Raw genomic sequence first — 15,000 nt, 5'->3', positions numbered from 1 at the left:
AATATCCCCGAGAATTACGTTAAGGGTACACGTGTCTGTGGAGTGCTCAGCCACTTGCACGTTAATTTCACGAGCAGGCTGTTCTGTTGATCGGATCGACTGGAACCCTCGACGTCGTAAGCGACGGAGTGCCAAGAGAGACAATATTTGAGGCTTAGAAGGAATGAACCTGTGGAGGATGAGGGAGTGTTGCTTTTTGTGTGTGTGTGTGTGTGTGGTTTGTAGGAAGAGGTGCTTGGGTCGTGCGGACCTGGACAGCCATCAGAGAACTCAGGAATCTACCCATGGTAAAATGTGATGTGGCTATTGTTCACAACAGAACATGTGCAACGTGTAGAATGGTGTGTGTCTCTCAGTTGGAGGATTGAAAAGGCATGGCAGCTATTTCTTCAGGCAGCACAGTTATGCTTTAGGTAATCGAATGGGCAAAACTTTCGCGGGTCTCAAGGGTCATGCAAGGCCCTCACATTGCGTCACCAATGACTCGTTTTAATGATTCTTTCGGTTAATATTAACCATTCTTTCTAGCAAATGGCTTTGCTTGTATACAAGAAAGCATCTAAGATTTATGTTATGTCATACATGGGTGCGTGTCCATGTCGACCGAAGCCTTATAAATAGATTTGATAAATAAAAACTAAAAGAAATCGTGTACATACATACATACATCATACATACATACAAACATACATACATACATGCATACTTACATACATACATACAAACATACATACACAACATACATACATACATATATACATACATCATACATAATGTTTGTGTTGTATTTGTCCCGACCACCGCTTGAAAACCGGTGTTGGTGTGTTTACGAACCTGTAACAGCATAGTGGTTCGGCAAAAAGAACGGATAGAATAAGTACTGGGTTAAAAAAAAAAAAACAAGTACTGGGATCGACTTGTTCGACCAAACCCTTCACCGCGGTGCCCCAGCATGGACGCAGTTCAATGATTGAAACAAATAAAAACAATCAGACACAAACACACACACACAACTGTGCGATTTCAGTCACCTTGGGACGTTTACATCAATAACCTGATAGAGAAAAACATCGAGGTGCTGGTGCCAGATATTATCCACGACCAAAGTACTAGAGGCCCCAAGTTCGTCCCTCAGAGACCTGTCAGGAAATAGGAGCCAAAATTTCCTTGGAACGATAGGTTTAATAATACAAAGGAAGGACATGGAATAATGGAAGTCCTGGTTACACACAATCAGACGAAAAGGTTGCGATGGCCACGGATGGGATGGCATAACTTTGATTACATCTGCTCTTCGTCGGGGTCCACCTGGAGCACTAAACAGATCCCGTTTTCTGGGGCCGACAAGGGAGCTCTGCGAGATTAGCAAGAATTTGTAAGAGAACCCTATTTATAGAAGGGGGAAAAAAAACTAAATAAAAAGGGACACGTAGGAAAATGTAGTCCCTATTTCTTGTACACAAAAAGGCGGGATGATCACGACTGGAATGCCTTTTGCTTATCATAAATCTGTTCGATTAGGACTGAGCTAGATCTGAACAACCACCACCACCACTACCACTACTATGATCACAAATATTGCGTGTTATTGAAGGCATTAATCAACAAAGCGGGATGGTCACAACTGGAACGCCTTTGCTTATCGGTCTGAACCACCACCACCACTACTACTACCACTGATACTACTGTAAATACTACTACTACTACTACAACTACAACTATAATTACAGTGTGTCGTGGATGTGACGTTAATTAACAATGATCAACAAATAGCAAGGTGCTTCTTTCTGGACGGTTGATCGGTCGACGCGCTAGAAATGGCAACTAAATCTTCCAAGCGACACGCTCACCAATATTAATACAAACTGACTGGATGGTCACGGCTGAAATACCTTTAAATCGTATGGGCTCGCCTAGTATTTAAATAGACTCCAACTCGTTTGATAAGTGAAGGTAAGAAAGAAAGAAAGAAAGAAAGAAAGAAAGAAAGAAAGATAGATAGATAGATAGATAGATAGATAGATAGATAGATAGATAGATAGATAGATAGGTTGGTAGGTAGATAGATAGATAGAAAGATAGATAGATAGATAGATAGATAGATAGATAGATAGATAGATAGATAGATAGATGAAGCATTACCTTGGCAGTTCCGGGTAGCGATTCCTTAAGGGTAGCATGGAGCTGTACTAATTGATCTTGTGTTAATACTTTGTACATCATCTCATAGCCGTTTGGATGTTTTGGTTGTCCTAAAAGTTTGTCTTGTTGTGTACGGGGCAGAGAGAAAGAAGGAAGAATGCCCGAGTAGAATCTATGTATGAGGAAATGAATGTTATCTGTGGGTGGCTGGATGGTTGGTAGCTACATGGCCATGTCGTGTCCTTCTGATGTTTTTAGTTATGTAAAGAAATGGGGGGGGGCGAACGACGGGTGGAGTGCGAGAGGGAATAGACAGACAGAGAGAGAATAGATATATACAGAGTGTGGAGAAACAGAGAGAGACAGAGTAGAATATAGAAGGAATAGAGTGAACTGGTTGGTACGAAATGGGGAGAGAGAGAGGAGGAGGAGGAGAAGAGATATGAAAAGGTAGGGAGAAGGAAAAAGGAAAGTAAGAGATACGGAGAGAGAGGAGAAAGGGAAGCAAAAGATGAAGATAGGAGAAGGAGAGAGTGAGAAGAGATAAAGAGAGTTGGCGATAAGAAAGAGGGAAGGAAGAGATAAAGGGAGAGGGATGAAAGAAAGAGAAGAGACAAGGAAAGTGTAACATGAGAGGAAGCTGGATTAAAGAGAAAACGAGAGGGTAGCGAGAGGGAGAGGAGATAAATAAAGAGAGGAACGAAAGAGTGAAGTGAGAAATAAAGAGAGCGTAAGAGATAAAGTGAGAGGGGCGAAAGAAATAGAAGTAACAGCTGAAGAGAGAGCGATAAAGAGAAAGGATGAGAGAGAGAGAGAGAGGGGGACGATAAAAAAAATTAGAGAGGACGAGAGAGAGAGAGAAAAGATAGCTGAAGAAAGAGGGGGATGAAAGATAGAGACAGAAAGAAGAGAGAGGGGTAATAAGAGACAAAAATCATAAGATAAAGGAGGTGTAGGAGAAGTAGGGAAGAGGAGGAGGAACTAAAGTAAGTAAGCGTAGATAGGATAGGGGGGGAGGACGAAAGGAATGAGGGAAGAAGAGAAAAAGAGGAAGACAGAATGTTGTGTGTATGTGTGTGTGTGTCTATAAATATATGTGCTTGTGTTAATGCGTGTGTCTGTGAAAACGAGAGAGAGAGAGAGTAGTAATGATAGAGAGGGAGTAAGAAAGAAAGAGTATAAGTTATAGGGAAGAGATTAAAATAGAAAGACTAACGGGCAGATAGAAAACGATAGACTAAGAACTGTGTAGAGGGGAGTAAAAAAGAAAGAGGGTGAGAAAGAACAGAAGAGAAAGGTATGAGTGTGTGTGTTTCAAAGAGATTATAATGGGAGAACACGTGAGGGGTGTCTACACGCGTATGATTACAATAAACGGATACACCTACACCTGTCTATAAAGTAAGCATGCATTTATGTATGCATATATATAACATAGGGTAAAAATCAGATATTAATAAATATCGATTTATTACCATGTGGTCTATTTCTAGCATATTAGGGGTATCCGTTTATTGTGATCACGGATCTCTTGAGATAACATTAAGCAGAGCATTTAAACGAGTCTATTTGGGTCCCATTTATTGTATAACATTTGATAACATCTTTGTGTATACACACATGCACACACACTACATCTCTCTCTCTCTCTCTCTCACACACACACACACACACTACATATCTCTCTCTCTCTCTCACACACACACACTACATCTCTCTCACACACACACACACACACTACATATCTCTCTCTCTCTCTCTCTCACACACACACACTACATCTCTCTTTCTCTCTTTCTCACACACACACACTACATCTCTCTCTCACACACACACACACTACATCTCTCTCACTCTCTTTCTCTTTCTCTCTCTCTTTCTCTCTCTCTCTCTCACACACACACACACACACACTCACGCATGCACACATACATAGCTTTCAAGAGTATGATAATATCGATCTCAGTATTTAACTGATATTTATTTTATCCGCCCCTGGAGGGTAAAAAAAGCAAGCTCGTCGTGGACGGTATTTGAACGAAGAACATGAAGGGACCTTAAGTAAACACCAGAAGGTACTTCTTTGGACGTTTTACCGAATTTGAGAGAAAGGTCGGCGAGTGTGTGCACGATGGAAGGGGAGGAGAAAAGAGTATAAGCAGGAGGGGTAGTAGAAGTGTAAACGGAACATAAAGAGAGGGTAGAAGGATAGGGAGAAAGAAGGGGAGGTCAATATAGAGGAGGTGGTGAGAGAAAAGGTAGAGGGAGAGTGAGAGATCAATATAATGAGTGAAGGAGAGAAGAGAAATAGCGAGTGAGTGGCGGTGAGAGATGATGCAACAGCGAGCGAGAAGACAAGAAGGGAAGGAAGCATTGACGGAGGAATGATAGAAGGAAGAAAGGATAGAGCGGAGGGAGGAAGGAAGGAAGAAAGAACTGAGCGAGGAAGTAAGGATAAAAAGAAAGAAAGGGTTGGAATAGAAAGGGAAGAACGAAGGAAGGGAGGGAGGGAGCACGGAGAAAGGAACAACGAAAGGATAGAGGGGAGGGAGACACTCCGTCGCTTACGACGTCGTGGGTTCCAGTTGATCCGATCAACGGAACAGCCCACTCGTGAAATTAACGTGCAAGTGGCTGAGCACTCCACAGACACGTGTACCCTTAACGTAGTTCTCGGGGAGATTCAGCGTGACACAGAGTGTGACAAGGCAGACCCTTTGAATTACAGGCACAACAGAAACAGGAAGAAAGAGTGAGAGAAAGTTGTGGTGGAAGAGTACAGCAGGGTTCGCCACCATCCCCTGCCGGAGCCTCGGGGAGCTTTTAGGTGTTTTCGCTCAATAAACTCTCACAACGCCCGGTCTGGGAATCGAAGCCGCGAGTCCGCTGCTCTAACCACTGGGAGGGAGGAAGGAAGGAAGAAAGAACTGAGCGAGGAAGTAAGGATAAAGAGAAAGAAAAGGTTAGAATAAAAAGGAAAGAACGAAGGAAGGGAGGGAGGGAGAACGGAGAAAGGAACAACGAAAGGATAGAAGGTATAGTGGGAAGGGTGGTATCGTTTGTGGAGTAAGAGGAAAGTATAAGATTAAGAATGTACAGTGGAGGCGCAATGGTCCAGTGGTTAGGGCAGCGGACTCGCGGTCATAGGATCACGGTTTCGATTCCCAGACCGGGCGTTGTGAGTGTTTATTGAGCGAAAATACCTAAAAGCCCCACGAGGCTCCGACAGGGGATGGTGGCGAACCTTGCTGTGTTCTTCCACCACAACTTTCTCTCACTCTTACTTCCTGTTTCTGTTGTGCCTGTAATTCAAAGGGGTCAGCCTTGTCACACTCTGTGTCACGCTGAATCTCCCCGAGAACTACATTAAGGGTACACGTGTCTGTGGAGTGCTCAGCCACTTGCACGTTAATCTCACGAGTGGGCTGTTCCGTTGATCGGATCGACTGGAAACCCTCGACGTCGTAAGCGACGCAGTGCCAACACACACACAAGAATGAACAAATGTTTGTAATGATATATCAGTGTGTGTAACGCGTGGATAAACGTGTGTAGAACGTGCGTATCATGCGTGTAACACACAATATGATGTATATAAACTTGTCTTCACTTCACAGACTTTGAACAATGTTTTCTTTTGTTTTGCTTTGTTTTGTGTGTTCTTTGTGTGAGTTATTTTCGTTTTTTTAGTCCATGTTTCCAAACTCTAAAATAGCCGACCTTTTAACTGTTGTCTTTTCCTTGACTAACTAGTCAGTCGTCTGCTGCGTAGCACACGCTCAGACACACACTCATACATACATACATACATACATACATACATACATACTTACGTACATACATACATACATACTTACGTACATACTTACGTACATACATACTCTTTTACTTGTTTCAGTCATTTGACTGCGGCCATACTGGGGCACCGCCTTTGGTCGAGCAGATCGACCCCGGGACTTTATTCTTTGTAAGCCTAGTACTTGTTCTATCGGTCTCATTTTGCCGAACCGCTAGGTTACGGGGACGTAAACACACCAGCAACGGTTGTCAAGCGAAGTTGGGGGGACAAATACAGACACACAAACATATACACACAAACACACATACATATATATATATATACGACGGGCTTCTTTCAGTTTCCGTCTACCAAATCCACTCACAAGGCTTTGGTCGGCCCGAGGCTATAGTAGAAGACACTTGCCCAAGGTGCCACGCAGTGGAACTGAATCCGGAACCATGTGGTTAGTAAGCAAGCTACTTACCACACAACATACATACATACATACATACATACCCATTTGGAACAAACTATGGCTGAACTTGGGTTCTTGGGGAAAGAACGCAAATGCTTAATTCATACACTACAAATGATCGCGATATCTGGGACTATAAAAATCTTAAAGACCTTAAGAGTCAAATGATGATGAGCAAAACAACATGCTTTCCTTCACAATTTTGCTACTAAGTAGGGAGCTGAACAACATTTACTCCAAATTAAAAAGAGAAAGACGTGATCTGGACATTATGGACAAACCAGATCTCTAAGATTGTCAAGAAGGCTGAAACTTTGAGAGAGGGATTTTAGTCGATTACATGGACCCCAATGCTCAACAGGTACTTATTTTATCGGCCACGGTGCCGAAAGGATGAAGGGCAAATTGGACCTCGGCGGAATTTGAACACAGAACATTAAGAGGGACGAAATACCGCTAAAAATTTGTCCGACCTCTTAACAATTCTGCCAACTTGCAGAAATTAATTTAATGTTACATAGTTACAAAGGGGGTAAGTGTTGCTTAAATTCCAGTACTATCTCACCAAGGCGACGACCTGGTAGAATCGTTAGGACGCCGGACGAAATGCTTGGAGGCATTTAGTCCGTCTTCATGTTCTGAGGTCAAATTCCGCCGAGATCGACCTGGCCTTTCATCCTTTGAAGGCACATGGCTCAGTGGTTAGAGTGTCGGGCTCACAATCATGAGGTAGTGAGTTCGATTCTCGAACTGGGCTGTGTGCCGTGTTCTTGAACAAAACACTTTATTTCACGTTGCTCTAGTTCAGGGGTTTTCAAACTGTGGTCCGCGGACCACAGGGGGTTCGCAAGGACAAGACAGGGGGTCCGTGGACAACAAATACTTTTTATGGGCAATTTGATTTTATATATGTTTTTTTATCGAAATCTTTTAATTGACAATAAACCTATTTGTTAAATACTGTTAATTAATAAATGTAAAAATATGTTATTTTAAGCAAATACTTATGTATAAATTTCATAAGCGTTTATAAGGGGGTCCCTAAGGTAAAGCCCGAAATATAAAGGGGTCCGCAAGTCAAAAAGTTTGAAAACCCCTGCTCTAGTTCACTCAGCTGCTGAAATGCAGAGCGTGGGGGGGGGGGGGTACGCATGGGTGACTGCTGGTCTTCCATAAACAACCTTGCTAGGACTTGTGTCTTGGAGGAGAACTTTCTAGGTGCAATCCCCTGGTCAATCATGAGGTAGTGAGTTCGATTCTCGGACTGGGCTGTGTGCCGTGTTCTTAAGCGTAATTTTACATTGCTCTGGTTCACTCAGCTGTTGAAATGGAGAGGGGGAGGCTGGTATGCATGGGTGACTGCTGGTCTTCCATAAAACAACCTTGCCCTAACCCTAAACCCTAACCCTAAAACCCTAACCCTGACCCTAGCCCTAACCTTAACCTTAAAACCCTTGTAAGGGAACGACCGGGTCACCAATTGTAGGGAACGACCGTGCGAACTCAAAAAGGAGAAATGGTGACGAATGGAAAAACAGAGGACTCCTTTTATTTAAACGCGTCACACGGTCGAACACAAAAAAATATATATCAAAGATGATATACAAAATATGTTATACGACAATAACCTAGATGACCAGTAATGAAAGACCACAACCGTATTAGATGAATAACAGAGATATTTATTGTAGCGTTAAAGATGTATGTCTGTGTGAGAGTGTGAATGCGACATATAATAACATAATCAAAGACAGGCCGTCGTACAAAGAAAAGTGTGTATGTGAGTGATACATGTGTGTGTATGTGAGATATTACAGCATATAGAAAGAGTCAGTAACACGTGTGCAGTTATACCAGTTCTTTAGTACACTATAGGAAAAGTTCTGTATGTGAAAGTGAGGAGGCTGAGTGTGGCAGAGCTGATCACTAGTTGTGATGTAGTGGCATCGATGCCGGGCCGTGATTCTTGTTATACAGATGTTCGTCGTTTGGCAGAGCTTATCCCTAGTTGTGTTTTGGCTTCGATGCCAGGGCCTTGAGGACACGTTTATCGCAGGCTGAAATCTCTTGTCTGTTTATTATCGTGGTGAAGCTAAGTCACCTAACAGAATCGAAGAGAGAGAGGTGCCGCGGTGGTTTGGTGTACATAGTAAGTCGTGTTGACGCTGGTGGTGTAGAGGCTGCTTGGTAGTAATCGTGTTGGTCATGACGATGATGCTGGTCAGTAGTCGTAGACTCTTGTTGCTGAATGTGGCGACGGCGGTGGTCATCGAAGCTGTTGAAGTGGTCGCTGGCTGATTGTTGCTGCTGCTGTCGTGTGGTACACGGAACAGTCTCTAAGAGAAATTGAACCGAGACAAATTTGTTGGGTATGAGTTGATCTATTTAAGGCGAATTATCGGCTCCCGAATGCTTCAGTTTAATACTCTATCACGTGACCTTATTAGGGGCCGTGATTGGTCAGTTTGCGTTCTGGCGGGAACGGTTCGAAGAAGTTGCCGCTTCGAATATTAATCAGTCACGTGATGACAAGGAATGGGTTCTCTGCTACGCCCGCGTTTATTTATATTTAAATGAGAAGAATGACGATAGTAGTTTTGTATCTAATGGCGGTAGGTAGTTTTGTATGTAATGGCGATCGAGGTGTTAGAGACGATAGGTAGTTTCACTACACCCTAACCCTAAAACCCTAACCCTGACCCTAACCCTAACCCTAAACCCTAACCCTAACCCTAAACCCTAAAACTAACTCTAAAACCCTAACCCTGACCCTAAAACTCTAACCCTAACACCCTAGTGGAAATCGTGCGGGCGTTAATCTGAAAATCTTCCGTGTTTTCTACTGTAGCCCCCGGTCAACCAAAGCCTTGTGAGTGGATTTGGTTGATGGAAACTGAAAAATGTCCATTATGTATGTATGTATGTATGTATGTATGTGTATGTGTGTGTGTGTGTGTGTTTGTTTGTCTTCCTCACCATCGCTTGACAACCGTTGCTAGTGTGTTTATCTCCCCATAGCCTAGCGCTTCAGCAAAAGGAACCGAAAGAATAAGTACTAGGCTTTAAGGTGATGCTCCAGCATGGCCGCAGTCAAATGACTGAAACAAGTAAAAGAACACTATATGGCGTTCCTGTAGAATAACGCCGCAAATTATCTAGAGGTGCGCACACACACTGACACACGTCAAATTTTTTTTTTTTTTCAAAATTTCAAGTTCCATTTCGTAGATGTGTATCAGGATGAGCATGGAGGTGCAATGGCCCAGTGGTTAGGGCAGCGGACTCGCGGTTATAGGATCGCGGTTTCGATACCCAGAGCGGGCGTTGTCAGTGTTTATTGAGCGAAAACACCTAAAAGTTCCACGAGGCTCCGGCAGGGGATGGTGGCGAACCCTGCTGTACTCTTTCACCACAACTTTCTCTCACTCTTACTTCCTGTTTCTGTTGTGCCTGTAATTCAAAGGGTCACCCTTGTCACATTGTGTCATGCTGAATACCCCCGAGAACTACGTTAAGGGTACACGTGTCTGTGGAGTGCTCAACCACTTGCACGTTAATTTCCAATATAATCGCAATTTACACAGTCTGAAAGGTATTGATGGAATTTTCATTAAAATATATGCATTTTTCTGAAAGTTATGAGGAAACAAAGTCGTGTAAGGGGGTAATCTTGTATAAATATACATATTCGAATAGATGTAATGGCCGTGGCTGGAGCGACTTTGGTCATAACTCTGTGCTGATTTCGGTCTAAACAATAATAGTAATAACGGTAATTATCGGCAATTATCTTCCGCCTTGTGAAATTCTTTCTTTAATCATGAGAGTTTCCACAGCTAAAGTACAAGAGAAGGCTTGTAATAGATTTGTCATCAACCAACCAGAGGGGAGAGAAAGGGAGGGAGAGAGCGAGAGGGGGTCACGAGAGAGAGAGAGAGAGAGGGTAACGAGATAGATAGAGAGGGTAACGAAAGAGAGATGATAGAGAGGGGATAACGAGAGTGAGAGAGAGAGAAGATAGAGAGAATATAACGAGAGAGAAAGAAGAGAGAGAGAAGATAGAGAGAGGATAACGAGAGAGAAAGAAGAGAGAGAGGATAACGGGACAGAAGTTAAAGAGAGAAAAGATAATAATGAGAGAGAAAGAGAGAGAGAGAGAGAGAGAGCCATATACTCACGCGCGCGCACACACAGAGGGAAGCAGAAAGAAAGTAAGAGAGAGGGAGGGAGTCGGTGTGTATAGCGAAGCGACTCCAATAGAGGGCGTTGCAGTCGCTGAGATGGCGGCCGCAGCAACTCACGTCGACGAATTGGTAAAAGAATATCTTTTACAGAGAGGCCTCACTTCTTCTTTCCGTGCATTTGAGTTGGAACTGAAGAATGAGAAAGAGAAAGGACTTCGGGTAAGCACATGTCTATATATATCTAATATGTACACCCCGTAATGCTTTGATGTCGAGCACCTGCTTGCTGCTACTAATTGCTGATGTGAAGAATCACGATTATGATGATGATGGTGGTGGTGGTGGTTTCGGTTTCGCTTCGCTTCGGTTCCAGTTCTATGGATGATATTATTATTATTATTATTGTTAGTCATAATGATTGCAGCTGGCTTTTTCTTGGGTTCTCGTGCTAAAACCTTGGGAGGGGGGGCCGAATCAATTGCAATCTGTCCCACCACAGCTACTCATTTCAACAAAACAACATAACACTATACTTGCACAACGATACACACACACACATATGTATATATATATATATACAAAAATAAGGGGAATGACCAGCAAAAGTATACTCCTATATGCTAGAAATAGATGCCGAATCATCTAACCAATTTCTACCCTTATTAATAAATTTTATGTATATATATATGTATATAGATATGTATATATATATATATATATATATATATATATATATATATATATATATATATATATATATATTCATTATATAACGAGTGTATACTTTTGATATGTGTGCTTGTACCCCTACCTATCACTTTTCTTTTGATTCTACCATCACCACATCCAGTGCTATTTTACTAATAATTTTTACGATTTCTGTTGCATAGTATCACCACCATACACCTGTAGATGTCTTAGAATTATATTAATCCTAACTGTTCCTTTTAAATTTTTATTCTGTAATTAACTTGCTGTACGTCTAAACCACTTCAAAGTTGTTATTAAAACACCTTGTGTTGTCTTCAATGCATCCTGTTTCTGTTTTTTTTTTCTTTTTTAAATTTGTAAATCCTGGATCCAAATGACTGATTCTTATGATCTATCCTTGTTTCGTTCACATATTGATTATCTATCTATCTATCTGTCTGTCTAGCTATCTGTCTATCTAATCATATCTATCTATCATACATTTACACGAGTTAAATATGCTTATTGAACATAAACAAAAATATATTTATAACACACCGCTGTCAGTAATAATAATATAGCTATATATATATATATATATATTTGGTGATGTGAATAGGAAAAAGAATATATATAATTAACAATTTAATAACAAACTGGCTCTAGTTACGGAATCAGTTATACATTTGTATACCAGTGATAATGATATTTCCTTAGATATAGACGTGCATTTCTATGTACATGTGTGTACATATATATATATATATAAGATGAGTGTGTATATATTTGATTAAGGGTGTATATAAGTCCCGTTGTTTGTATCTAAGCCAACATGATTACTCACATATTTAAATATATATTTCCGTGTATGTATTATTAGCTTGATAAGCGGCATGATCAAAGATCTTCTGTTATGTTATGCAAGTGTCACGATACACTCCAAATCACGTACATCATTTAATAAACACGGAATTTAAATATAAGCTACTATAGATTTCATGCATCCGGCATTACACTAATCGGACGAGTCTGTTATTTAGCGTGCTGTGTAGTATCCCTGCAATTTTCCAGGCTCAAAACACGTGTACATACTCTCTCTCTTTTACTTGTTTCCGTCATTTGACTGTGGCCATGCTGGAGCACCGCCTTTAGTCGAGCAAATCGACCCCAGGACTTATTCTTTGGATGCCTAGTACTTATTCTATCGGTCTCTTTTGCCGAACCGCTGAGTTACGGGGACATAAACACACAAGCATCGGTTGTCAAGCGATGTTGGGGGGACAAACACAGACACACAAACATATATATATATATATATATATATATATACGACAGGCTTCTTTCAGTTTCTGTCTACCAAATCCACTCACAAGGCTTTGGTCGGCCCGAGGCTATAATAGAAGACACTTGCCCAAGGTGCCACGCAGTGGGAACGAACCCGGAACCATGTGGTTGGTAAGCAAGCTACTTACCACACAGCCACTCCTGCGCCTATGTACACACACAACACAACACGCACATATACATACACGCATACCGTTATATATATGCAGTTGTTTTTCTGTTTGTTTGATACTACTCATCATCATCATCATCATCATTTAACGTCCGCCTTCCATGCTGGCATGGGTTGGACGGGGTGACCGAAGCTGGTAAGCCTGGGGACTGCGTCATCTGCATTGGCATGTCCTTTTTACTGCTGTATGTCTTTCCTAACGCCAGTCACTTTACAGAGTGGACTGGGTGGGTTTTTTTACATGGCATCAGCACTGGCGAGGTGACCAAGTAACTTGCAGGACAAGGATCCTTTGAGAGGTGGAGTGGTATTGAAGGAGGTGGCTTTGTACCAGGTGATGAGAGGTTAGAAGTTAGAGTATGACAAACTGACAGAAACAAGTGACTTGCAGTAGAAATATGAGGGGATGCTGAAAAGTTCCTGGCATTAAGGGTGTCGCGAAGGGCCTGGTTGGAGACCCAACCTTCCGAGTTCTTTTACAGAGCTTAGAAAAACTGAAGGACTGCTGCAATAAGTGTGTGAATCTGAGAGGGAAATACGTTTAATAAAATCATAATTAACTGAACCGCTAGTATTTTCTTTTACCCAAATCCAGGATCTTTTCAGCACCCCTCGTACGTATATTGATACAACAAAGGTCACAGACACATTTCCACTACATTCATCTTTATTTATGACATTTTCTGTCTTGTCTTGTTGCCGACCAGATTTGACGAATGAAATATATTTTGTTGACTGTTAGCTGTCTAATTTAGTGAAACAAAACGTGCGCGCGTGCACACACACATACACACACTTGCAAAACTTTGTATGCCAAATGGATCATCAATATACATATCCTGTTCCTCCTTTTACTTCCATACATAAACACGAACACTTCACAATTTTTTTTTATTCTCTCTCTATTTATTTCTTCATGTTCCTTTCTGTTGAAGAGCGTAGGCTCGAAACTTAAAAGACTTTCTCAACTTCCCGAGCGTCAAACTAATACACCTGTTTGTTGTTTATACTCTTGTCTTTGTTTTTTGTTCTGTGAATTTCATTTATATTGTTTAGTCTCAGGGCAATCCTAATCGAACGGACTTAGAGTCGATGACACCCCAGCCGTGACCATACCGTCTTATTTCAGGATATTTATGGACAAAATTATCCAAATTGCTTTCTGCTATTTTTAAGACAGCAAGACATGCTTTGAGGAAGATTTTTTTGCTCGTTCTAACAACTGGTGAACTTGTATTGTTATTGTTTAACCATTGGCCAGCAGAGATGTTATTGAAGGCGTTCCAACCGTGATCATCACGTATCTTTACACCTAGTTTATGACAAAACAAGTTGTACAATGTGTCTTCTTTTTGTTATTTATTTAGCGATAATATTGTGCCATTTAAGAGAGGAGATATGGCTCTTACCTCTAGCCAGCTCTTCCCAATAATCTTTCTTGTTTGCGTTTGATAAATTCGGTTAATTACGGTCGTACGTACTGATAGATAGATAGATAGATAGATAGAGAAACGGATAGATATGTAGGCTGAGAGATAAAGTGATGATGGTGGTGTTGGTGGTGGTGGTTAATTAGTTTATCAATGCCAGACCAATAAGTTTGATGTCATAGCATTCTCGTGACTAAACACACACACACACTTGTTTATGTGTGTATATATAATTAATGTTCCCATTAACACTATATTTTAAAATAGCCACTGTTAGGTTACGGCATCACGTGCGCATGTACATATGTATGTCTGTGTGTGCGCACGTATGTACGTATGTATATATATATATATATATATATGTGTGTGTGTGTGTGTGTGTGTGGAGGCCTAGATAACAATGACCTCTCGGCATTGTGTAAATCACGGTCATTTGCATATGCTTCCAACTGTGTAGTTGTTGCTGTTGATTTTGTTAGTGGGAGTTAGGCCTGCTACCCATGCACCTGCTGTTGGAATTTTTTTTTTTTTTAAATTACAGACTTACTTCCCTTTACGTTCTGTGTTTAGCTCTTACAGGGGTTAACTTTTGTCGATTTAACTCTTCCAAGATCGATAAAATAAATATACACCAGTCATGTACTGAAGGATTCGATTGAAGCGATTAAAAATGCCACCTATCTCTCTCCCCCCCCCCCCATTTTCCGAAAACAAACAAACAAACGACAATCCGTATGGACTTTTGCCTTGAAGCAATGCACGCAAGAATAATGGTGCAGTAA

General features: G+C 41.4%; 2 protein-coding genes across 3 annotated transcripts in view; one reads left to right on the top strand and one right to left on the bottom strand.

Moving 5' to 3' along the window:
• Positions 1-2,364, bottom strand: part of LOC106867414 (glycine N-acyltransferase) — a 12,167-nt gene extending 9,803 nt beyond the window's left edge. Inside the window, exon 1 of the mRNA XM_014912283.3 lies at positions 2,143-2,364. Coding sequence (XP_014767769.1) covers positions 2,143-2,223 — 81 coding nt within the window. The 5' untranslated portion in view covers positions 2,224-2,364. The remainder of the gene's footprint in view (positions 1-2,142) is intronic.
• An 8,289-nt stretch (positions 2,365-10,653) lies between these two features.
• Positions 10,654-15,000, top strand: part of LOC106867412 (WD repeat-containing protein 91) — a 35,286-nt gene continuing 30,939 nt past the window's right edge. For both annotated transcript variants that reach the window (XM_089339962.1, XM_089339961.1), the window contains exon 1: positions 10,654-10,801. In XM_089339962.1, coding sequence (XP_089196088.1) covers positions 10,679-10,801 — 123 coding nt within the window. In that variant the 5' untranslated portion in view covers positions 10,654-10,678. The remainder of the gene's footprint in view (positions 10,802-15,000) is intronic.

This window comes from Octopus bimaculoides, chromosome 22 (genome assembly GCF_046866305.1).
Source record: "Octopus bimaculoides isolate indiv1 chromosome 22, ASM4686630v1, whole genome shotgun sequence".
Taxonomy (NCBI): domain Eukaryota; kingdom Metazoa; phylum Mollusca; class Cephalopoda; order Octopoda; family Octopodidae; genus Octopus; species Octopus bimaculoides.
Note: the sequence above shows the minus strand (reverse complement) of the source record. Positions and strands in the feature narration are given on the sequence as shown.